This window comes from Leucoraja erinacea, chromosome 12 (assembly GCF_028641065.1).
Source record: "Leucoraja erinacea ecotype New England chromosome 12, Leri_hhj_1, whole genome shotgun sequence".
Lineage (NCBI taxonomy): Eukaryota > Metazoa > Chordata > Chondrichthyes > Rajiformes > Rajidae > Leucoraja > Leucoraja erinaceus.
This window is the reverse complement of record NC_073388.1, coordinates 51,664,420-51,689,354: the sequence shown is the minus strand read 5'-3', so window position 1 is coordinate 51,689,354 and position 24,935 is coordinate 51,664,420. Positions and strand designations below refer to the sequence as shown.

At 43.0% G+C, this 24,935-nt stretch overlaps 1 protein-coding gene across 1 annotated transcript in view; it reads left to right on the top strand.

The window, feature by feature from the left end:
- Nucleotides 1–24,935, top strand: part of abcb7 (ATP-binding cassette, sub-family B (MDR/TAP), member 7) — a 75,065-nt gene that overhangs the window by 13,937 nt on the left and 36,193 nt on the right. The window contains 4 exon segments of the mRNA XM_055644136.1: nt 1,973–2,056; nt 5,396–5,515; nt 19,553–19,685; nt 23,050–23,318. Of these exon segments, the coding sequence (XP_055500111.1) occupies nt 1,973–2,056; nt 5,396–5,515; nt 19,553–19,685; nt 23,050–23,318 (606 nt within the window).

Here is a 24,935-nt window from a genome sequence, read left to right as displayed (position 1 = left end):
GATTAGTACAGGTGTCGGCGGTTATGGGGAGAAGGCAGGAGATTGGGATTATGAGGGAGAGATGGATCAGCTACGATTAAATGGCGGAGTAGACCTGATGGGTCAAATGGCCTAATGCTGCTCCTATCACTTATGACCATGAATCTCTTGCATGTTCCTCATGAGATTTAACCATGGTAGCCATTTTCAGTCCACTTCTGCTAAATTGCTCCGCAGTCTATTGAACTGTGCAGGACATCTTTGTATAGTACCACCGGCTGCTGTTCCGAGCTTCTGACTTGCTCAGAACCCTGTATTTCCTGATTTATTGTAATTTGTCTGTCTTCCACTACCATCCAAATTATGATGCTGCTGAAAATTAGACATTGTTTTGAGGGAAAGATGAGAAGGAAGAATAACCCATGTTATTGATGTACAGTATGGCTGATCAAAAGAATATGAATTAATGTTTAGTGGCCAAGTATGTACACCTACAAGGAATTTGCCTAGGCGCTCCGCTCGCAAGTAACAACGCGGCATACAGTAAACAATTAAGAATAAATCATCAAACATTAAACATTCAGAATAAAACATTATAGATTAAACATGTGAATGAAATAAAATATCAGAGCAAAAGGAGGCTACAGACTTTTGCTTATTGAGTACAGCTGTGGCGGCTCCAGAGGAAAGTGCTTCAAAGAATTTGTGGCCAGGGTGAGAGGGGTCAGAGATGATCTTGCCCGCTCGCCTCCTGGCCCTTGCAGTGTGCAGTTCGACGATGGGGGGAGGGGGGGAGGTTGCGGCCATCAACCTTCTCAGCTGATCAAACAATGCGCTACAGCCTCCGGATGTCGTGCTTGGTGGCTGAGCCAAGCCAGACCATGATGGGGAAGGTGAGGACAGACTCTACGATGACAATATAGAATTGGACCATTGTTGCCTGTGGCAGATTGTGCTTCCTCAGCTGCCGCAGGAAGTACATCCTCTATTGTGTCTTTTTGACTGTGGAGTTGATGGTAGCCCCCCATTTAAGGTCCTTGGAGATAATGGTGTCTTAAAAGACTCCACAGATGAGACTGTGGTGTTGTTGATGGTGAGTGGGGGGAGGGGAGGGAGAGCTCTCCTAAAGTCTACTATCAATTCCACTGTCTTAAGAGCATTGAGCTCCAGGTTGTTACGTAGGCACCAAGACGCCAGATGTGACACTTCCTGTCTGTAGGCAGATTCCTCCCCATCCTGGATCAGTCCAATCAGGGTTGTGTTGTCCGCAAACCTGTGAAGCTTGACAGAGGAGTTTGCAGAGATTAAGTTGTTCAGCTGGCTCTGGCTTGTAAATGCCACATGACCTGTGGAAATTGGTGAGAGACAGTAAATTCTAACCTTCCAAGCATATATATATATTATAGCTGCTGTCTGTGTTAGTGCAGGAAGATGTCGCTTCATATTTATTGCAGTGATTAAATATGGGTCTTGCCTCCTTTGTGCACACTTTCTCATACTCCGTTTAATAGTGTTTTACACCTGGTGCTTGTTAAGACCTGTATTCTTTGCAACAAAGACCTAGAAAAAAAAAAGAATTATATTTGCATAATCTTGAATGACAGTTCAGTTTTTGTATTTCTGTTTTAGTTTTACCAAGGTGAGGACTCGGTTAGTGTTTGCTATACGCAGGATTGATTCTTGTCCACATTTCTATTCTTGGCAAGTGAATCAATAAGTAGAAGAGGCATTTTTTTTATCCTGCCAGTGGGACTGTACATATCCATCCTTTATCAGTTAGACAATCCTGCATATCAGTGACAAACGTTTGAAAACTGGTTGCTTTTCCATGCTCCTGACTAGGTCTTCCAGCTATGGAGTTGAATGCTAATGAAAGAAATCTGTCAATTTTGTGGCATCGGCAGTGAAATTTGTTTTAATGCATTAGAAGGGTTAATAACTTGAATTTTGTTAGACTAATTTTACTTTATCTTTTGTTTTTTCTGTGTTTCAGGCTGCACAGTGGTGGCAACATGTGGATAAGAGGACAGACTGGCATGGACATGCTGGTGGAGGCCTTCATTCCGACCCCAAAAATGTAAATATTTCTGTTTTATCATTGTGCCATTATGTTGTAATTTTAAAATCTCTTGACTTGGTTTAACCGGAAAGAATGTCAATAAAATTTCATGTTGGGAATAGTTTATTTTTTGCTTTATTGATGAAATCTTGAGCATTACTTGTCATGCATTGTCCATCCCTACACGTCATTGGTTCAAGAATGTAATCAGTTTCTATGACGGGTAACAAGCTCTATAGATCTATTCAACGACACAATGTAGGCAACCCAGAGAGAAATTTAGTGGTTGTGGTATCCTTGTGTGCCTGTAGAGATTACAAATTTTGGAGCTTTAGAAGAAATGTTGCAATGTTTCTGAAGTGCATTTCCTATATGTTGCACTCTAAAAGGGTGCTGATCAAGTATGGTAAATGTTGCTTGAGATGCACTGAGACGGGAATCATCCATTTGTATATAATGAAAATATGTTGGGTTTTTTTAACTCTCCTGTGAAGTGTCTAGGTATACTTTGCACCATTAAAGTTCAAACTGCAGAATACACTGGTAATGCTCAGTAGGTCAGGTAACACCTACAGGAAAAGAAATGGGATTAATGTTTCAAGTTGATGGCTTCATCAGATCAGGGGAAAATTGGATTTTAATTAAATGAAGAGTTAGGGCAAAGAGAGGAAAGAACAAAACATAGAATCTCGAAGGTGGAAGGGAGAGGGTTTAAAATACCTTGTTTTTGTAGGACAACAGAGGATGGTAATGAGATTAAACAAAACATAGCATCTTTCTGATGTTGTTAAAATATCAGGGCATTGATTATAATAAACTGTTGAACTCTGGAGTCTACTTGTAAAAGGATGGATCAGTGCCATTCCTTGAAAATGACAGGCTCAGGGTTACACGTTTGTACAAAAATGAACAAATTCCACAAGTCAATAACTTTATTGGCATTGAGGCTCTGTCTTTATAGTGAAGCCTGTTTTGTTTGTGAGTAATGTGTGGAGAAGATTTCATCTTCAGATCAAGTACCTAAAGGGCATGTCCCACTTAGGCGACTTTTTAGGCGAGTGCAGGAGACTCTGCGCTCGCCACATGGTCGCCCCATGTTTGCTGGTGGTCTGTGGTGAATCCCCTTCATGGTCGCGAGGAGTTCCCACATTCTGGGAACTAGTCGCAGCCTCAGTATGGTCGCCGCAAATCTTTCACCATGTTGAAAAATTTTCTGCAACCACAAATTGGTCGCCATGGAGAAAATCGATAATCCTGTAGTCATAGGTGAAGTTGTAGTGGGGTCGCCATGTAGTTGTAGGTAGTCGTAGGTAGTTTTAGTTAATCGCCTTTGATGAGCGGGCATTTTCATTGGCTCATTGGGAAAAAAAAACGTAAGCGAGAGTTTTCAAAACCAAGGATAACCGACAGGTAATGTTAAATGTCCGCCGAACTTCACAGCTGTGTATCTCTGGCTTATTAAAAGTTGTCTAGCTTCTTAAAAGTTCTCTTCGCCGCCCCGCCCCCCCACCGCCCCCCTGTGTGTATGTGTGTTTGTTCCACTCTGACAGTCGCCGTTCCAGTTCCTTGTTTTTCAAGTGACTGCCAGCAACTTGACAGTCACTGGCAGTCCGCTGAAAAATCGCCTAAATGGGACAGGTCCATAACAGCATGTTGGACTTAAAATTCACCTTCAGATCAAAATCGTCCTTTATGTTTATTGATAATGAATACTTTTAATAAACTGCTGTTGTTATTTGTGACTTCTCCAAATTTATTTCTATTTTCCCTATAATTTCTTTGATGTCATAACATCTTATATCATCGACATGTTTTGCATGTGCCACCCTTTTAAAACCCTTTTTGAGTCACATATAACTTCTATAGCATTATTATACACCATTTAATTTTACTAAAATCTTTTTTTATTAATTTCTTTTATATATTTGCTCTAGCCAAGTAATTCCAACTGATTACCAATTTTAATCTGGATCATGTTCTTTAAAAGCTCTCACATGGGTATATAGTTTAGCTCTCACATGGGTATAGTTTATGGGTGTATAGTCTGAAGAAGGGTTTCGACCCAAAACATTGCTTATTTCCTTCGCTCCATAGATGCTGCCTGACCCGCTGAGTTTCTCCAGCATTTTTGTCTACCTTCGATTTTTCAGCATCTGCAGTTTCTTCTTAAACATATATAGTTATGATCACTTTTTTTACCCTTCAATCGTAATCTCCTCCGGTACAACATTTTTGTCCTAGGATATTTGAATGATTTTCTTTTTTTTCCCAGCAGCATTCGTTGAGAAACGATTCGGCAGTGGATCCTTATCTATAATTATCTTGTCTAATTATTTCAGCTCCTCTCCATATCTTTAATTACCACAAAGGCATTCTTCTGTGAAAACCCAGACAAAGGATTTATGACTATTCTTTCATCCTCTGAGATTATTCATTTACGTCTAATTGTCATGTCATTCTTTTAGACTATTTAACATTGTTGATAAAAATCTTTCCTTTTTACAATGCCATGCCAGTCTTTCTTACTTTGATTTAGCCTTTTAATATATTTAGCTTCTCCTTTTTTCTATTCAGTTGTCTATATCTATCTCAATTTTAATGTATATTTTAACATGTTCCTGAGAAGATGACATGATGTTCAGATTGCACTATTCCACTCTGTAGTTGTGCATTTGAGTTATTGCATTTATCATTAATGGATGTATAATGTTTATTCTGAGCTTCAGGTGAACAGGAAATGTCATTGCACCTTGGTGTATACGGAAAGAAACTAATCTGAAACTGACTAACTGGGAAGACGATGCATCAATGAAACGCTGTTTCTAAAAAACAATTTTGAAATTATAAATCCATAATTGCATTCAAACTAGAAAACTTGCTGAGCAATATCTTAATTTGGATATAGTTAACATTTTGTAGTTGGAGAAAAATGTGTATTGGTGTGGTATAAATATTGAACATTTTGTGTACAAAAAGACTAGATTTGGTATGTTAACACTAAATATTTATGAAGTTTTAAAATAAGCAAATGGGATTGTCATCTGATACCTTTTATACTTTAAGCCACAATCGATTACCTGTTTAAAAGAGTCTTGACTGGAAAGAATTTAATACATTCCTTTTATTCTGTATGTTGATAAATTTCATATAAACCAACATTAAAATGTCATGATAGCAAGAGAATTTTCTGAGTCACACTGTTAGCCATGTTTGCTGTGATAATGATCTTGAATCAGAAGGACAATGGTCAATTCAATGCCATTTCCATTGCTTTCTCAATAATCATTACAGAGAAATATTAGCTGTCTATTTATCCAGTGTTAATAGTGTGCTAATTTTGTAAATTTTATCTTTCAGTTTAAGGATACCGATACAAGAAAAATCATCAAAGCTATGCTGACCTATGTTTGGCCAAAGGATAGACCTGATCTCCGTGCAAGGGTGGCATTATCTCTTGGTTTATTAGGTGGGGCAAAGGTTGGTGATTTCTGTATATTAAAAAAAAATGTTCTTGCAGTTTGTATTAAGTAGTTTTGTTAGGCCAATGGATTTTAAACTTTTAAATCTATTGTATATTTAAATAAGTATTTTCTGACCATAGTTTTAATAATAGTATGTAGTAAAATGTTTGATCATATGTTTTTAAACAGAGATAATTTTGTTATTAGTGTCGTGGACATTTAATCATTTAGACCAACTAGAAGACTAACGAGATTTCTGAGCATTTGGTATGAGGACTTGTGGGTTCTAGGACATTATGTTCAATTGTGTATGTTTTAAATGCCTTTGGCCTTTCTCCCTCTATTAACCTATCAGTGAATCATGATTACACCATTTAGTCTTGGCTCCTCCAGCTAAGGACACTTGTCCAGGACATGGGAAGGAATCTGACTTTCTCATCTGGTTTGCCTGTTGTTAAATTTTAATGGACACTTATTATTGGACATCTTAACCACTTATAAGGTTGAAAGTTTCATTAATTGATTTATTGTTAATTGAATGAATTAATTATTTAATCATTGGTTGTTTTGTGTTTTCAAATTTTCCTAACCTTTGCTCTAACTCAAAATGCAAAATTCTTGCCAACCGATCAAATCTCTGTAGAATCTTTGAATATGAATATTTTTTTTTGAACTCCCAGCAACTCTCAAATCACTATTGGAGTTTTGGCTTTCTCATCTGATTAAACATAAACTAAATGTCGGTCAGTTAATTGGTCACTTAGAATTGCCAATCATTAGGTTTTGGCCTGAATTATTTTGTTCTCCTGAGGTAAGGGCAAGCAGATTTTAATTTTACAGAAACAGAGATTTACTAAAATAATTGTGCAGGAAGGAACTGCAGATGCTGGTTTACACCAAAGATAGACACAAAATGCTGGAGTAACTCCAGCATCTCTGGAGAAAAGGAATAGGTGATGTTTTGGGTCAATACAATACAATCAGTTTTATTCGTCACTTGCACATAAAGTGCAAGTGAAATGAATTTGCCAGCAGCGGTACAATGAAAAAGAACACACAAAAACACAATAAAAATTTAACACAAACATCCACCACAGCATTCATCACTGTGGTGGAAGGCACAAAAATTGGCCAATCCTCCTCCATTTCCCCCCGTGGTCGGGACCTCAACCCTCCGCAGCTACTGCTGCGGGCAATCAGATGAGTGAAAGTCAAGGTAAGCCCTGAAACGGTGCCTCCCCCACCGGAGACCACGGCTTCAGGTTAGTGTAGGCTGCAGGCCGGCGGTCGAAGATTTAAAGTTTGCGCCGTAGCCAGAAGCACCGCAGACTGCAGGGCCGGCGGTCGAAGCTCCCCTCCAGTGGTCCCCGGCGAGGGATCCCGCTCTTGATGGTAAGTTCCCGGCGCGTCCGCGGTAGAAGTAGGCCACGGGCCAGCGGTGGGAGCTTCTTCTTCTCTCGGGTCCCCAACGAAGGATCCCAGGCTGCGGACACCGCGCCAGCTGGAGCTCTGCAGACCGCGGCTTCAGGCTGCCGCGGGCCAGCGAACGGAGCGCTCCCCTCAAGCGAGGGCTCGCCCGCTCCATGCCGAGAGTCCACGCTGCACCCGCGGCTGAAGCCCCGGGTGCCTCGCCGAGAAACGGCACACCGATCCTCGATGTTAGGCCACGGGGGAGGCGACATGGGGGAAAAAAAAGTAGAAAAAACTGATACGTTGTTGGCAGGGCTACCGACTTGCAGCGCCCCCACCGACCGTCAAGACCCTTCTTCAGACTGAAGGTCAGGAGAGAGGGAAACTAGAGGTATGAAAAGGTACAGAGAACTAAAGAATGAAAGGTATGAAAAGAACAAATCAAAGCCAGCAAGGATGATGAAGGAAAGGTGGAGCCCACATGGTCCATTGTTAGCCGTGGAAGGGATGATTACGAGGGGGTACAAAGAGTGAAACTATGCAAGATGCCAGTGAAACGAGTGGGACTGTTAAGGTTCATTTTCTTAAAACAGACAACTTACAATAAGTTGGGTAAAACCAATACAAGCTTTAATGATCATTTAGCTAGATTAGATTAGATTAGATATAATTTATTGCCACACAACCAGGGTCGGTGGAAATGTGGGTTGTCAGCAGCAGTAGAATAATAAAGAACACACAACCACAATAAAACTGTAACACAAACATCCACCACAGCATTCATCACTGTGGTGGAAGGCACAAAATTTGGCCAGTCCACCTCCATTTCCCCCCCATGGACAGGACCAGAGTCCAGAGTCAGTCCAGGATCGGCTCTTCCTCACCGGAGACCGCGGCTTTAAGATGGTGTAGGCCGATCGGTCGAGATTTAAAGACTCCGCCGCAGCCAGAAGCACCGCAGACCGCAGGGCCGGCGGTAGAAGCTCCCCTCCAGGGGTGATGGTAAGTCCATGCCGTACCCGCGGTAGAGGTTGGCCGCGGGCCGGCAGTGATGGCTTCTTCTTCCCCCGGGTCCCCCACGAGGGATCCCGGGCTGTAGACGCCGCACCAGCTGGAGCTCTGCAGACCGCGGCTTCAGGCTGCCCCGGGCCAGCGAAGCAGAATGCTCCCCTCCAGCGAGCCCCAGCGAGGGCTCACCCGCTCCACAACGAGAGTCCACGCTGCGCCCGCCGCTGAAGCCCCGGGTGTGTCTCCAGGAAAGGCCGCGCCGATCCTTGAAGTTAGGCCACGGGGGAGGCGACCTGAAAAAAGTCGCTTCTCCATGGAGGAGGCGACCAAAGCAGTTTCCCTCTTACCCCCCCACACCCCCCACACAAAACACAGGAAGGAACATTAAATACATACTTTAAAACATACTAAAAAATAAAAAAAGGATGAAAAAACTGACGCACTGCTGACATGGCTGCTGCCAGAGCAGCGCCCCCTACAACACCGAGAGTGCTAGGAGATACAAAGTCAAGCATATAGCAGATGCTTAACTCCTCCCAGGCCATCACTCTCAAGAATGAAGACATACAGCATCGTTTTATACTGTTTTGGAACCATAGTCACATGTTCATACAGAATGGCAGCAATGACGTCTAATACAAATCAATCACAGCTCTACCCATTCAAAGAATGCTTGTCAATGATACAATAGTCTAACCATCCTGTGCTTCTATCGATAATAAAACTGTTGATCCCAAACATTCAAAAGCAGGAAGTTAGTCAAAAAACACAACCATTACAATTCTGTCTTAACAATACAATCTCTGAATGTCAGCTAACCACAGAAATTCATGTTGGTTAGAATACCAGTTTTCTCAAGAAGCTCATCCTCGCTCAAGGCTTCTGAAGCCTGAACCTTCTCAGGAAGTATATCCCTCTCACCATTGTGAATGGTATTCTACTTGGCACATAACAGGAACCAGCTTGAAAGGCAGTTTGAAAGGTGGCCTCCAATTTCCTGATTCCCACATTTCTGCAAACTTCAGCTTATTTCAGCACCCAGAAAGAGCTGGGTTATACTCAGGATATACTCAAGCTAATATTTTACTTAATCCATTGTAATTATAAAATAGTCCATTATTAACTGGTATATTCTCAGGACGACTACGGTATAGGAGAGACAGGGAATGCAAGGGTTGCATAAAATTAAAGAAATTTGTGTTTGGTCCTGACAGTGGAGGAAGCCCAGACAGAAAGGTCAATATGTGAATGACAAGGGTGGTTAGTGTTTGGCAACCGGGAGATTGCATAGGCCAAGGCGCACTGAACAAATTGCTCATCTGCTCTAATTTGGCCTACATCATTCTGCGTACCTGTCCAACTGTTTTTTTAAACATTCACCCCTTCCTTCTCTCCAGAGATGCTGCTTGTCCCCGCTGAGTTACACCAGCATTTTGTGTCTACCTTATCTCTGTTGAACTCCATTAGCCATTCTTCCGCCCAGCCAATCAAGATGCTGCTACAATTTCTGAGCAGCATCTGCACTAACTACAATACTATTCAATGTCATCTGCAAACTTACTAATCATGCCTTGTACATTTTCATCCAAAGCATCAATATAGATGATGAATGGCAATGGGCCCAGCACTAACCCTGAGCGCACCACTAGTTACAGGCCTCCAGTTCAAAAACAACCTTGCATCATCTCCCTTTGTTTCTTTCCACAAAGACAATTTTAAATCCAGTCGGCTGGTTCTCCTTGGATCCCATGTGATCTAACCTTCCAGAGCAGCCTACCATGTGGGACCTTACTAAATACCTTGCTGAAATCTATAGAAACAACCGCTACTGTCCTCTGCCCTCATCAACCTTTTTGGCTACATCTGCAGACAACTCAATCAGCTTTATGAGGCACTATCTCCCAGGTACTATATAAACAGCGCTGAATGTAGCTAATCAGCCTTTGTCTATCGGAATGCATATCTATCTTATCCCTCAGAATATCCTCCAGTAACTTCCCGACCAAAGATGTTAAATTTACTGGCCTGTAGTTACCAGGCTGTTCCTTGCAGTCCTTCTTATTTATTTTCTGTCGTCTTTCTAATTAGCATGATAGCACTTGATAGCTATAAAAGCAAGTTATCTAATTGGCCTCCCAGCGAAATAAAGGCAGGACGTGGAGTGGGAGAAAGGAAAGCAAAATAAAAACAGATACATTGTTTTTGTCAGTGTACAATTTAAACTGTTAGGTTTTGTATTTAGCATCACATTTTGGAGTTTTACATTTCTTAAAAATTACTGGAAGATGTTAACTTCCTACATCTAACACGATTGCTTTAACAAAATTAAATTATTAGTTAAGCATGCAGTCTCTCCAGTTACTGGAGAAATGGAATAGAGATGATGTTTCGGGTCGAGACCCTTCTTTAGACTGAGTCTTTTTTCCCCCTGACTCAGTCTGAAGAAGGGTTTCGACCCGAAACGTCACCTATTCCTTTTCTCCAGTGATGCTGTCTGATACTCTGCGTTACTCCAGCTTTTTGTGCGTATCTTCGGTTTAAACCAGCATCTGAAGTTCTTTCCGACACGTCTCTGCACTTTCTGCTGCAATCTTCCTTGGGTTCTTTCTGCTAAAACACATCTTTCTTGTTGAAGACTCAAAATCGTGCTCATATGTTATTTTCAGTTATCAAGTCTAATTATGAAATTAACTATATTTCGTGTCCTGAAAATACTGGCTTCATTTACTTGAAAAATGTAAGTTGTGTAATATCCGCATGACTGCATTGCCCTGAAGCAAGTTGCTCTTCTTTCCTGTTAGAATAAATCTCATTATACAGCACGGTGTGTCATTTTCTATTCTTGTTTGATTTTTTTGTTTTAATTATAAGCTCTGCGGTGATTTTAAATTTTAAATGCTAACTTAAGATAATGTGTGTTTGTTGAAACATAATTTCAGTCATACTGACTTTTTTTTAACAAGAAACCCATGGTTAAAAAAAAATTGCACTGCCTTCTGCTGCAAGCCTGCCTCTGTCACAATGCATCGAGGATTATCCTTGTAGTTCTCTATAATATATAGTTTTCTTTGTACAGCACCCTCCATTTTTATACATTTTAGTATAACCATGCAGAAATGTTTGGGACACAGCAGTGTCATGTAAATGAAAGTAGTCATGTTTAGTATTTTGTTGCATATCCTTTGCTTGCAATGACTGCTTGAAGTCTGCGATTCATGGGCAGCACAAAGGCGTGAGAACAATGGCAGAAAAGCGAAGGGGATGGTCCTGCAGTGTGACTATCGGGAGGACATAGCAGGACCCCAAGTGTAGCAATCTCCAGATAACATAGAACAGTACAACACAGGAACAAGCCCTTTGGCCCACAATGTTTGTGCTGAACACAAGGCTAAGTGAAACTGATCTCATCAGCCTGTACATGATCCATATCTCTTTATTCCTTGTACTTCCATGTGCCTATCTAAAAGCCTCTTGAACACACTATTGTGTCTGCATCTACCACTGACCCGGCAATGCATCCCATGCCCCCAGTACTCTCAGTGTAAATAAAGACGACTTGCCTCTCATGTCCCCATTAAACTTTCTACAGTCTCCATTAAACTTTGCCCCTCACACCTTGATAGTCCTTTTGTGTTGGACATTTCCACCTTGGAAAATAGCTCTGAGTGTCTACCCTATCTATACCTCTCATAATTTTATATTTCTATCGTCACCCCTCATTCCAGAGAAAACAGACCAAGTCTATCCAACTATCTGTTGCTGAAACCCTCTGATCCAGGCAGCAGTCTGGAACATCTCCTCTACACCCTATCCAGAGCCTCCACATCTTTTCTGTAATAGGGCAACAGAACTGCACGCAATACTCCAAATGCGGCCTAAACCAAAGTCCTATAGAGTTGCATCATGACTTCCTGACTCTTATATTCAATGTCCCTAGCAGTGAAGCCAAGCATACTTTACGCTGCCTTTATCCCCCTTGTGCTGCCTTCTTTAGTGAGCTATGAACTTGAGCTCCAAGATTGCTCTGCACATCAATACTGCAAATGATCTTGCCATTTACTGTGTATTCTCTCCTTGCATTCAACCTCTTGAAAATCCAGCACATCACTTTCTGGAGTTAAACTCCACCTGCCATTGGTCAAGTTTGTGAGACGTGACCTGTCACGTACAATGCTTTCCCTAAGTAGCTCATTCTCTTCCAAATGGGGGGAATCCTATCGTAAAGAATTCTCTCCCATAGTTTCACGACCACTGTTGTGAGGCTCATCTGTCTATAGGTCACTGCATTCACTCTGCTTCCATTCTTAGACAAAGGAACACCATTGGCCATTCTCCAGTCCTCTGGGACCTTGCCTATGGCTCGAGAAGAAACAAAGAACGTTGTCAGGGACCCTGCAATCTCCTCCAGCCTCCCTCAATTACCTGGGATAGATGCCATCAGGCCCTGTGAATTTATCCACCTTAATGTTCTTCAAGAGCCACAGCATCACCTCCTTCTCGATCTCAAACTGCCCTAGCCTATTTGTACTCTCCACACTGTTCTCCGTGAATGCAGCCGGGAATGAGGCGTTGTTTCTCCAGTTTGCATATGGTATCACTCTGACAATGGAGGAGGCCCAGGGCATAAATGTCAATATGGGAATGGGAAGATGAGCGAAAATGGTTAGCAACTGGGAGATCGAGAAGGCCTTAGAGTGCCCGTGATCAGTTTGGTCTTGCCGATATGAAGAGGTCACATTCGGACCACTGAATGCAGTAGATGAGGTTAAAGGAGATATCTCCAAGGTTTTAGATTGTTTTGAATAAAGATAAATCTGGACGTTGGATTAAGATAATAAATTACACTAAAACAGTTTATATCATTATTAGGCAGGAGCTCAAGAGAGTAAATTTGGAGCCATTGTTATTGGGTTAGTCTATACCTGACATGTGCAAGTCAATTAGAGACTAAACAGAGTTCCGGACTGGCATGGTCTTGTGAGGAAGACTAGGGATGCAAGATAAAGGATCCTGGGATGACCAAAGAGGTTATAGATGGTTAAAATGAAAATGGAAGTCTATGCAAGGTTTAGGAAAATGCACTCAAACAGGAATATAGAGCAAGCAGGAAAGAAGTCCAGTGGGCTGTTGGAAGGGCCGAAAAGGGCCATGAAATGCATTGACAAGAGGTCATTAAGCTGAAAACAGTGCAAAAGAAGATTTGAGGATGTTGCCAGGACTCAAGGGTCTGAGTTATTGGGAGAGGTTGTGAGAGATGCATGAAATCATGAGGGGCATAGTTTGATTGAATGCAACCATAGGTTAGGGGAATCAAGAAATACATAAGTGAGAAGGAAAAGGGAACCTAAGGTGCAATTTCTTCAGATGTAATCCGTTCATCAATTACATTATATCTTTCTTTCTTTATTTATTTATTAGTTATTTATTTCGGACAGAATAAAAGAATAAAAAGCAAATGTGAAACGGCATACAAAAAACAAAACACAAATATTTATTAAGTGTCATAAACAATATCTATAAATAAATGAAATCATATGTGTCCGAAAAGGAGCAGGAAGAAGCCAAAGCTTATTAATTCCCACTCCTTATTCAACTGCTTGTAATTATCTCATACAAATTTAGCAGCTATATGTACACCATATGTACACCAGCCACTATATGTACACCAAATTATTTACATTTGAACACTAATCAAATATTTACAAAGCCATACAAAAAAGAAAAAGAAAAGAAAAAAACAGCAAATACTATACAGTATCTTAGTCATATATACAACCTATCACTCTATAATCACCCTTCCCAATACAATCAGTATAACAAATATTACAATTAGCGTTATGCAAACATGCCAGGTAACAAAACAATCTCTGCCTGAAATTGCAGTACAAGCCTATTTGCTTTATGGTGAAATATTTGGAGCAATTTTGAAATGTGCTTTGAGCATGGTTTTATTTAGGGCATGTCTTTAGAAAAAATTATGAATGCTTCCTTATGAACTTATTGGATTGTTAATGAAATATTATTTTGCTGAGAATAGATCTGCAGCCTTTTCTCAATGTTGCCATTACAATCCCATAGGTTTAATGAAAGAAGCATCCAACATCGCAACGTTCTCGGCTATGCTACAGGTTTCCAGGGTTGTTTATTTTATTTAATCAACTTTCTGCTTGGATGTCCATTTATGAATAGAAAAGGATTGGACAGCCCAACATATCCATCCCACTTCATCATCCTCAAGCCTTTCTTAACTATTGACTTTTTAATCCATTTAATGCTTGTGCATTATTTAAAAAAACAACCCCAACTTAAATGGATGTAGTTTAGTTTAGAGAGGCAGAGTGGAAATTGGCACTTTGGTCAAGGCCATAAGTGGTGGTGGCCTGTCGGTAACGACGATGGCAGGTTGTGCAGTCTCAATTCTGGTGAGTTCTGACATGGCTCACGAGTTCAATTCGTGAACTGCACACTCAAGGGCAGTGAGGGCAGATGAAGATCGTAGCTGGCAGGTTCTGAGCAGCACCCTTCCTCCTCTGCCTGGCTTTGGTAAGTCGCTCTAGGCGGCGCTCCTCGAAGCTGCTGTTCGCACTGCTGCGCGCCAGCGGGTTCAGTCGCTGGCACAGGCTTCAGTGGCTTGGGCGCAAGACCACAATAGTGAAGATGGTCCTTGATGCAATCTTTGTATCGCTTCCTGGGACGGCCACTGTTCATTTGTCCTTGGGAGACCTGTCAATGCGTGCGGGTTTCAACCATCCCGATGATGTCCCCAGTCCGTCCGAGCTGTGCTTTGATGATCATTGACCCAATGCTTGTGATTGCTCGATGGTTGGGCACTTTGTCTTGCTAGCGAATGTGCATGATGGACCGTAATGAGCACATATCCAGAGCTGCCAAGTAGTATGGATTTTCTGTATTTTGTACGGAAATGCAGTAAGAATACGGATGTACGGATTTGCTTTGTTAAAATCGGCTCGACTTCCTGTTTCATCTTGCTGCTTAAAAAATGCAAGGATATAAAAAGTCATACTGTAACTCTAAGAATTATAACAGAATAAATCTATTAGTATTTTAAATTTCAAGATCTGGATGATTATATTTGCAAGATATAATTTGCCTGTCCCGCTACAGGTTTAAACAGTGCTGTCAATTTAGCGAGTGGGAATATAAACGAACAGCGCTATGGGTTCTAATTATAGCGCTACCAGCGCTATGGGTCACAGACTGTTCGGGGAGGGAGGGAGGGAAGGAGAGGAAGGAGAGAGTGAGGGAGGGAGAGGGAGGCTTCCAAAATGGCTTCTACATCATCATCTGGTGCTAAAAGCAGGAAGCAGCCGTTCAAACAGAAATGTACAAAGAGATGGCAATGAATGCATTGTCAAGTAAGGTGCGTAGAAGACATGTCAATTGGTAGCAAAGTTGTGCATTCTTGTACTCTTACATGAGTATGACCGCACATAAACAACATTTTTTTCAGCAAAATGGCACTGCGTAAAAATACTGATTTCCTCAGCAAAATACTGATTTTCAGGTACAGGTGCACAACCTTTTATCCGAAAGCCTTGGGACCAGACACTTTTCGTAATTCGGAATTTGTCGGCCTTCGGAATGGAAATTTTTTAGCGTAGATTTTAATGGCTGGCTCAGTGGTAGAGTGCTCGGCTCATATCCGCAAGGTCGCGAGTTTGCACCTTGATCCCGGCAGTTACTCGGTCGCGAGTTTGAGTCTTCGATGTCGTTTTTTCTTGCAGAATAAATGTCTGTATGAAATGCAGTGTGTTGAATGAATTCCTGAATTTGTAAATGTGCCCGCAGCATTGAATCACCTCTTGCACTCATGTCACCCTAGCGGGGCTACATGCCCTTAGGCGGCCTAAGGCGACATTTTCACACTCTTATATCTGTGTGCAGCAGAGGCGACGTGCGTTTGGCGCCAAACATGAGCTTTGGCCTGCCATGTTTAGCGCCAAACGTGAGCTTTGGTGAGCTTTGGTGTGCAGACGACATCCTGGAAAAAATGTCCGGTTTCTTCCAGGTAGGCGATATACCCTCCCGGGCAATATACCCTCCACTTCTCTTTTATGAAGGGGATTTAGTTCCCCTTTCTTCCAGGACCGACCGGAGGTTCCGCTGTCACCTCTACGGGCCACCCTCGGTGAACACTCACTCAACTTTGTCCTGGGATTCTTACTCTCCCGCGCAATGTACCCTCACCTTCTCTTTTATGAATGGGGATTTAGTTCCCCTTTCTTCGAGGACCGACCGGAGGTTCCGCTGTCACCTCTGCGGGCTGCCCTCGGTGAACATCCTGTCTCCCTGTCCCTGGGATAGCAGGGGGCGATCAAACAGCACAATACCCCCCCTCCCCCTCCAACTCCAGAGGAATCCGCTTCCCGATGGGCCGCTACGGCGACAAGTGGCAGTTCGCCCACAGCCCGAGCTGCGCCACCCCAAGAACAAGACGCACCTTGCACACCATCAGCTTCTGCCCATACGGGGAGCGTGTTCCTCTGGAGTTGGAGCGGGGCTGGGCTGGAGTTGCTGATCTAGGATCTCCGTGCTTGCAGTGGGCCTGGGGGTTGGTGTCCCGATGAGGGGGCACAGCTCGGGCTGTGGGCGAACTGCCACTTGTCGCCGTAGCGGCCCATCGGGGAGCGGCTTCTGGTGGTCCTGATGTCTCCGGCCAGTTTGCAGTTTTCCTCTGGAGTTGGAACGGGGCTGGGCTGCTGCTGGCTGTGGGTCTCTGGGATCTCCGTGCTTGCAGTGGGCCTGGGGGTCGGTGTCCCGTTGGTCCTGACGTCTCCGGTGACTGGCATTGTATGCTGGCATCGCCGACGTGAAGACAGTGCAAAGCCCCCGCGCCGGTGCAATGGCCGGGGAGCTGGAGAGGGGAGGGAAGGGGTCACACACATGGCCGGGAAGCAGAGGGGTGTAGGTGGGGTGAAACTGAAGGGAGCGACAATCTGCTGCTCCCTGCCCGCTGAGTTAAAAAGTTCCCACGCAAGACTAACGATACACTGTGTATCGTGAGTTTACCGTGGGAACTTTTTAACTCAGTGGGCAGGCAGCAGCATATTGTCAATGATTAACCCTCCCGCGCAATATACCCTCACCTTCTCTTTTATGAATGGGGATTTAGTTCCCCTTTCTTCGAGGACCGACCGGAGGTTCCGCTGTCACCTCTGCGGGCTGCCCTCGGTGAACGTTTTCAAGGACCTTTCTTCAAGGACCGAAAAAATGTCCGTTATTCGGAGGTTTTCGTTATTTGGATCTTCGGATAAAAGGTTGTACACCTGTACTAGAATACTGAAATGCTCTGACAAAACTTGGCAGCTCTGCATATGGAACTTCTCAAGTTGACGGATGTGGTTCCGATACAAGGTCCACGTTTCACAGCCATAGAGCAGGCTGGAAAGCACAACAGCTTAGTAAACTTAAGTAATAGGAGCAGAATTAGGCCATTTGGCCCATCAAGTCTACTCCACCATTCAATCATGGCTGATCGATCTCTCCCTCCTAACCCCATTCTCCTGCCTTCTCACCATAATCCCGAACACCCGTACTAATCTATATCAGCTTTAAAAGTATCCATTGAATTGGCCTCCACAGCCTTCTGTGACAAAGAATTACAAAGATTCACTGCCATCTAAAGAAATTACTTCTTATCTCCTTCCGAAAGGAACCTCCTTTAATTCTGAGGCTATGACTAATAGTCCTAGACTCTCCCACTTGTGGAAATATCCTCTCCACATCCACTCTATTCAAGCCTTACACTATTCAGTACATTTCAATGAGGTCCCCCCCCCCCTTTCTTCTAAACTCTAGCGAGTCCAGGCCCAGTGCTGTCAAACGCTCAGCATAAGTTAACCCACTCATTCCTGGGATCATTCTTGTAAACCTCCTCTGGTCCCTCTCCAGGGCCAGCACATCCTTTCTCGGATAAAGTGCCCAAAATTGCTTTAAATACTCCAAATGCGGCCTGAGCAGTGCCTTATAGAGCCTCAGCATTACATCCCTGTGGTCCACGCCGACCAACAATTATCATGCACTATTTCTATCCTACACACTAGGGACAATTTACAGAAGCCAATTAACCTACAACTTGGCTCGTCTTTGGAATGTGGGAGGAAACTGGACACCCCCAGACAGCACCCTTAGTCAGGATTGAACCTGGGTTTCTGGAGGAGTAAAGGGCCTGTCCCACTTAAGCAATTTTTTTTGGCGGCTACAGGCGACTAGGCTGTCGTCACATGGTCGCGGGGTGACGCCTGTATGGTCGTGAGTTGTCTCCTCAAGTCACCTAAAGAGTCGTAACTTTTTTCTTGACACCGCTGGATTTTGAAATGTTTAAAACCGTTCGGCGACTGTGCTTGACATAGCTTGTCTTTTCTTGAAGCAGGTTGTCGCCAGGATGACGCAGGTTGTCGCCAGGTGACGTAGGTTGTTGCCGGGTGACGTAGGTTGTTGCCGGGTGATGACTTCAGTGAATTCCATTGGCGACTACCTATGTCAACTAGCGACAGGTACCTGCGACTGAGTTGTCTTCAGTTGTCGACGACAAGGTCGTACCTTGTCGTGGATGGACGTAGGTTGACCGGTTGTCGCCTATGTGGTTGTTTGTAGGTGTGGTCATAGGTGGACATCCTAATGGGTCGATGGTTGTTGGTAGTTTACCGTAGCTTGATGTCGACTAGGTGGTAGGTCGTCGTAGACATTGTCGTGGTGGGGGGTCCAGTGGCCGGTTTTTCGGCGACCTGCTATGACTGTGACTGTCGCCAGCAGTCACCGTAAAAATCACTGTGAGACAGGCCCTTTAGGCAGCAACTTGACCGTTGCACCAATTTGCCGCCCAACATTATGTTGTACACTGTATTTGTTTTTGGACTTTTTGCTGTGTTTAATTCCTGAAAACAAAATGGCAGGAAATCTCATGGGGATTAGATGAAGTTGAAGCTCAGATTGTTAACAGGTACACCTCAGCAGGTAAGGCATCACCAGCTCTGCATTTCAATTAACTAGTGCAACAACTGTTCCCTTTTCGGAAAACTACTTCCTCACATCTTGGAAAAAAATCAATCTTCAACATTTTCCAATAATTCTAATTGCACACGTTTTTTTTTATTCGTTTTACTTCTTTATTGTTCATGAATCCTGATAAGACAGAAGAAATTTTAAAGCAATTATTGTGAATGGGAAGTCAAGATCAAATATTAACCTTTACATATACTGGTGATTAAATATGAGAGGCATATAAAGTTGTAAGTTAACAATTTAAGTTAGAATGATTTAATCAGAATTTATAATTCTTAAAAATAGTGTAATAAATATCTATGTTGTACTTATGATTTTTTTCCCCTGTTAAAATAGGACGATTGGGTGCAGCAGTGTTCTTTAGTACATATTAATCAAACTGCTGCTGCCTGGTTCTTTGTTACAATCAGACATGTAAATACAGTGAAGCAATGATAGCTCTTAGCTGTTGTAGTGAATTAAATCTTTATTGCCAACTTTTTGCAGCATCAAGGACTTGACATTTCAAAGTGCCTCCAAGACCTTTATTCAGAGAACTGTAAATCAGTCAAATTATTCACTCGGTGTAATGCTCAACCTTTTGTAATGTTTTGTTCTTGTGTCGTTGCAGCTTATGAATGTGATAGTTCCTTTCATGTTTAAATATGCAGTAGATGATCTCAACCAAATGTCAGGTAGTGTTTTGAACCTGAATGATGCAACAGGCACAGTCATCACTATGGCAACAGCTGTTCTCATTGGCTGTAAGTAAAGTATTTTATTTTTCTTGACAGATGTTAACTGACTCGCAGGCACCAGCAAATATTTCTGATGATTAGAATTGCCGTGATTTGTTTTCACTTTGCATACATTCATATTGTAATAGTGGAGGCTGTTACTGCAATGATTTGTTGAGAATGTATAGGTCATTATATCAGTCATGTAAATGTTTCAAATGAAAATAAACAGAATAAATTAATATAAAGTGAGACATGCATGTGGCAGGTGACTCTCTGAAGGAAAAATAGATCTGGTTTAAAATGTGTACTCAAACAGGCAAATATTGTAAATGGAATAGGTTAGATCTTCATTTCCCCCATACAATAGCTCCTTGTCATGATTGTTCAACCATTCTGTTAAAAGCCCAAATGGTTTCATGAAGCACTTTAGTGTATTGCACCTAGACTGGATATTTGGGGGAGCTATCTAGTACTGTTCCTCTGCATTCCCTCTATTACCAAGTTCAATTTCCCTCTGTTTCCATGCTTAGAAGGAGGGATTCAAAACCAGGTAGTAATGTGGACATGCAGAATAAATATAAAGGAGTTAGCATGGAAATAGCATTGCATATACAGTGTTATTGAAAGTACTTGCCAATAATTGGCATAAGTACCCCAGAAACATTTCAATTTATAATGGGGGTCACTTTTTTCTCTCTCACTGAGACATTTGATTTCTTACTGAGAAGATTTTCAGATACCAGTTATCATCCGTAACATAATATAAATTGTTATTTTTCATGTGATATGTGCTGAGCAGGAGCAAGTTCTGCCAATAATTGGATGGATCCAAGCAGAGTTATCCATGTCTTCAGACAGTATCCTGACTTCTAGCTGGAAAGTGATAATTAACGGAGGTTAATGCAATGCGGAGGCCATTTACCAACTTGTCACAGTCCAAAAGAGATCACTCTACTCCCAAATTGAAGAGATTTAGGATTTTTTTCATGTCTCGGGTGTCAGAATTTGCCAATTTGGTTAAGTTTTGTTCATGTTGTCAAGTCAAGTTTATACGTCACATACGCATACGAGATGTGTAGTGAAATGAAAAGTGGCAATGCTTGCGGATTGTACAAAAAGACTATAAAACAGAATGGAATTACATATTTGTGGGAGGAAAAAAAAGAAGAAACAGCAATTTAAAAAGACACCACACAACTGTAAATTGGTGCAGTAAGTTAGTCCCTGGTGAGATAGTTCACACTCCTAATGGCCTCTGGGAAGAAACTCCTTCTCATCCTCTCTGTTTTCACAGCATGGCAACGGAGGCGTTTGCCTGACCGTAGCAGCTGGAACAGTCTGTTGCTGGGGTGGAAGGGGTTCCCCATGATCTTGTTGGCTCTGGATTTGCACCTTCTGATGTATAGTTCCTGCAGGGGGGCGAGTGTAGTTCCCATAGTGCGTTCGGCCAAACGCACTACTCTGCAGAGCCTTGTCCTGGGCAGAGCAGTTCCCAAACCAAATTGTGATGTTTCCAGACATGATTTCCATAGCTTTCCAGGATCCTAGCCGCTGCCTGAGTGGAAGACACTGAGAGGATCCATGTCAGAGATGTGGACTCCCAGGTGAATGTCCTCAATCCTCAATGCGTCTGAGGTGGTAAAGACGATTAGCCTTGCCTTTTTTGACATTCACGAGGCTGTTGTCTGACAGCATGTGCCATATCCACCTATCGTAGGCCTCTGATCGTTATGTGGACCACCACAGGGCGGCGCGATTTAAAGCAGTTGCAGCGCCCCTATCCATTTTTTGTCTAGTAAATCCCTTGGTTTTTTTAATAGTCTTCAATGGAGTGTACGTTCCCTCGGATGATGTGGGTCCGGCTGTCGTTGGGGCCTAAAGTCCACGATCAGCTCCTTAGTTTTTTTGACATTCAAGAGGAGGCTGCTGCTGCCCTGACACCAGCACTGCTAGACCAGCCACCGCTCCTCCCCCGATAGGCCGTGTCACGGGGTCTCATCGTTATTGGAGATCAGGCCCACCACCACAGTGTTATCAGCAAACTTGATTATAGTTGGAGCTGAACCTAGCCACACAGTCATGTGTGTACAGGGAGTACAGTAGGGGGCTGAGGACGCAACCCTGGGGGGGATCCTGTGCTCGGGGTGAGGGACTTCGATGTATTTCCTCCCATCTTGACTACCTGGGGCCTGGCGGTGAGAAAGTCCAGAACCCAGGCACACAGGGAGGTGTTGAGCCCCAATTCTATTAGCTTCTCAGCAAGTCTGGCGGGGACTATCGTGTTGAAGGCTGAACTGAAGTCTATGAACAGCACCCTCACATAGCCCCCCCCCTTCTGACTGTCAAGGTGAGAGCGGTGTGCAGATCCTGGGAGACCGCATCGTCCGTAGATCTGTTCGGACGGTATGCGAATTATAACGGGTCCATGTTGCGAGGGAGGAAGGCGCAGATGTGTTTCTTGACCAGCCTCTCAAAGCATTTCGTGACTACCGAGGTGAGGGCCATCGGACGGTAGTCATTCAGACAAGCTGGGGAGGCATTTTTTGGTACAGATACAATGATGGATCTTTTGAAGCAGGCAGGGACGACGGACTTGGCCAGGGAGAGGTTGAATATTGTAGTGAGCACCGGAGCTAGCTGCGTAGCACAAGACTTAAGGACTCTCGCTGAGATGCCATCTGGGCCTGCAGCTTTCCTCGTGCTCACACGTGTCGGAGCCCTCCTCGCGTCGTGCTCGGACCATGAGAATGTGTGCACATCCCCAGCGATGGACTTCCCTTCAGCTTTGATAGCCAGCATGCCAGTGGTGTTGTCGTTAGCCGGCAAGCCTGGGGTGATGTTGCCCGTCTCGAAACGAGCGTAGAAAGAGTCCAGGTCATCAGCTAGAGAGGTGCCGGCACTTCCGGTTGAGAGGGGGCTGCTCCGGTAGTTGGTTACAGTCCGTAGCCCCTGCCACAGGCGTCTGGTGTCCTGCTGCTGCATCTGTGACTCCATCTTGTCCCTGTCCCTCCTTTTTGCCTCCTTCACCGCCCTTCGCAGTTGGTAGGACTCTACCTTGTAGACGTCAATATTTCTGGATGCCAGGCCAGAGTTGTAGGCAGCGGTGCGAGCATTCAAGGCAACATGAACGGACCTGTCCACCCAGGGTGTTTGATTCAAAAAGGTGCTAACCTTTACCGTGGGGATGATGCTATCGGCTATTGTTGCGATGAAGCCCATGACCGCTTCCGCTTCCAAGATGTTCAAATAGGAATTGCAATTTGTGTACTGTATACATAGTTAATGTCTGGACAGTCTTGATCTTATAATTCTACATTTCTTGAAACAACTTTAAAATGCTGAAGTACATTTTAAAAAGGTAATTTGAAAATTCTGAATTTCCTTGCAGATGGAGTTTCTAGGCTTTGTGCAGCAGGCTTCAACGAGCTGAGGAATGCTGTCTTTGGCAAAGTAGCTCAAAGTTCCATCAGGCGAATTGCTAAAAATGTTTTCCTCCATCTGCACAACTTGGATTTGTCTTTTCACCTCAGCAGACAGACGGGTGCACTCTCAAAAGCTATAGACAGAGGAACTCGAGGAATCAGTTTTGTGCTCAGTGCATTGGTATTTAACCTGGGTCCCACCACATTTGAAGTGCTGCTTGTCAGCAGCATTTTGGTAAGTGATGTGCATTTAAACTGTTTTGGTACTGCTGAAATGCCATAGACCAAGTTATCATTTAACAGCTGTTGGGTAATATTGGGGCTTTTATTTATATTCTGTATACCCTCAGTTGTGTGTTACTAATATGCAAGCGTGTAAGGCTGGAAAGCTTCCCTTGATTCTTATTACACAATAATAACCTTGGTTTGATTTAGTTTAGAGATACAATGCGGAAACAGGCCCTTTGGGCCACCAAGTCTGCACCAACCAGCAATCCCAGCACATTAACACTATCTTACACTAGGGACAATTTTTTAAAAAACATTTATAAAGCCAATTAACCTACGAACCTGCACATCTTTGGAGTGTGGGAGGAAACAGAAGTTCTCAGAGAAAACCTAAGCAGGTCATGGGGAGAATGTACAAAGTCCGTACAGATAAGCATCCATAGCCAGGATGGAACCTGGATCTCTGGCGCTGTAAGATCGGTGAAACAGTAGCTATCGCTGTGTCACTGTGCTACCCGTTAGGAAACCCGGTTGAAGAGCTGGATTAGTAAAGGTTCAAATGTGATGAAGCAAATGTGAAAATAGCGATGTGCAGGGAGGGACTGCAGATGCTGGTTTAAACCAAAGATAGACACAAAAAGCTGGAGTAACTCAGCCCATCAGGCAGCATCTCTGGAGAAAAGGAAAAGGTGACGTTTTGAGTCGAGACCCTTCTTCAGAATAGTGATATTCAGATTGGTGTAAGACATATACTAGTATGCAAATAATATTTAATGATGCACAATTAATTTTTGTATCTGTAATCTATATTTTTCTTTACATGAATCCATTTAATTGTTAATGTTTTTTTTAATTTAAATTATCTCTTATTTCCAACATGCACTGTTGTGGAAGTACGCTCTGGGATATAAGGCCTCACTTTGGCCTTGGTGCCAGAACGCTGATTGTTTAGCCCTTCACATTTAGGGAGAGAGATGTGGGGAGCAAGTTCAGGCAATAATCCAGTCTAACATCCAAATAGTGATTTAAGAAACTTGACTATGATCATGCTGTGCGTGATGCCAAATTTTAAATATTGAAGTATTTTATTAAATGTTAAGGCATTTCCATCAACCATTTAGGGATACAAAGGTAGACAAAAGTGCTGGAGAAACTCAGCGGGCGAGGCAGCATCTATGGAGCGAAGGAAATAGGCAACGTTTTGGGTTGAAACCCTTCTTCAGACCATTTAGGGATCCCTGTCTCAGTGATGCAGATTGCTGTTTGCTTCACAATGAAGCAACAAAATTCCTGAGTCCAGAAAAAGCAGTTCACTGGGTAGGATGGATTAAACTGTAGTCTCAGAATATCCAACATTTCACAATGTTGGCCAATTCATGATGTATAATTAAATTTTGAACTATCATGGAGTCATTTATAATTTGAACTGTCCTGGAAGGAACAAGACTCTTTCGGTTGTATACATTTTCAAACAATGGATTTAATGTTTGTTTATTTAAGTTTATGGTATACAATTTATTGGCATTTCTTTTGAAGCCTGTAATTAACTTTTAATATCCAGTAGCCAAGATTTAGTGCCTAATAAATGTAATCATAAAGAACAGACCAAATAAAGAAACAAGGA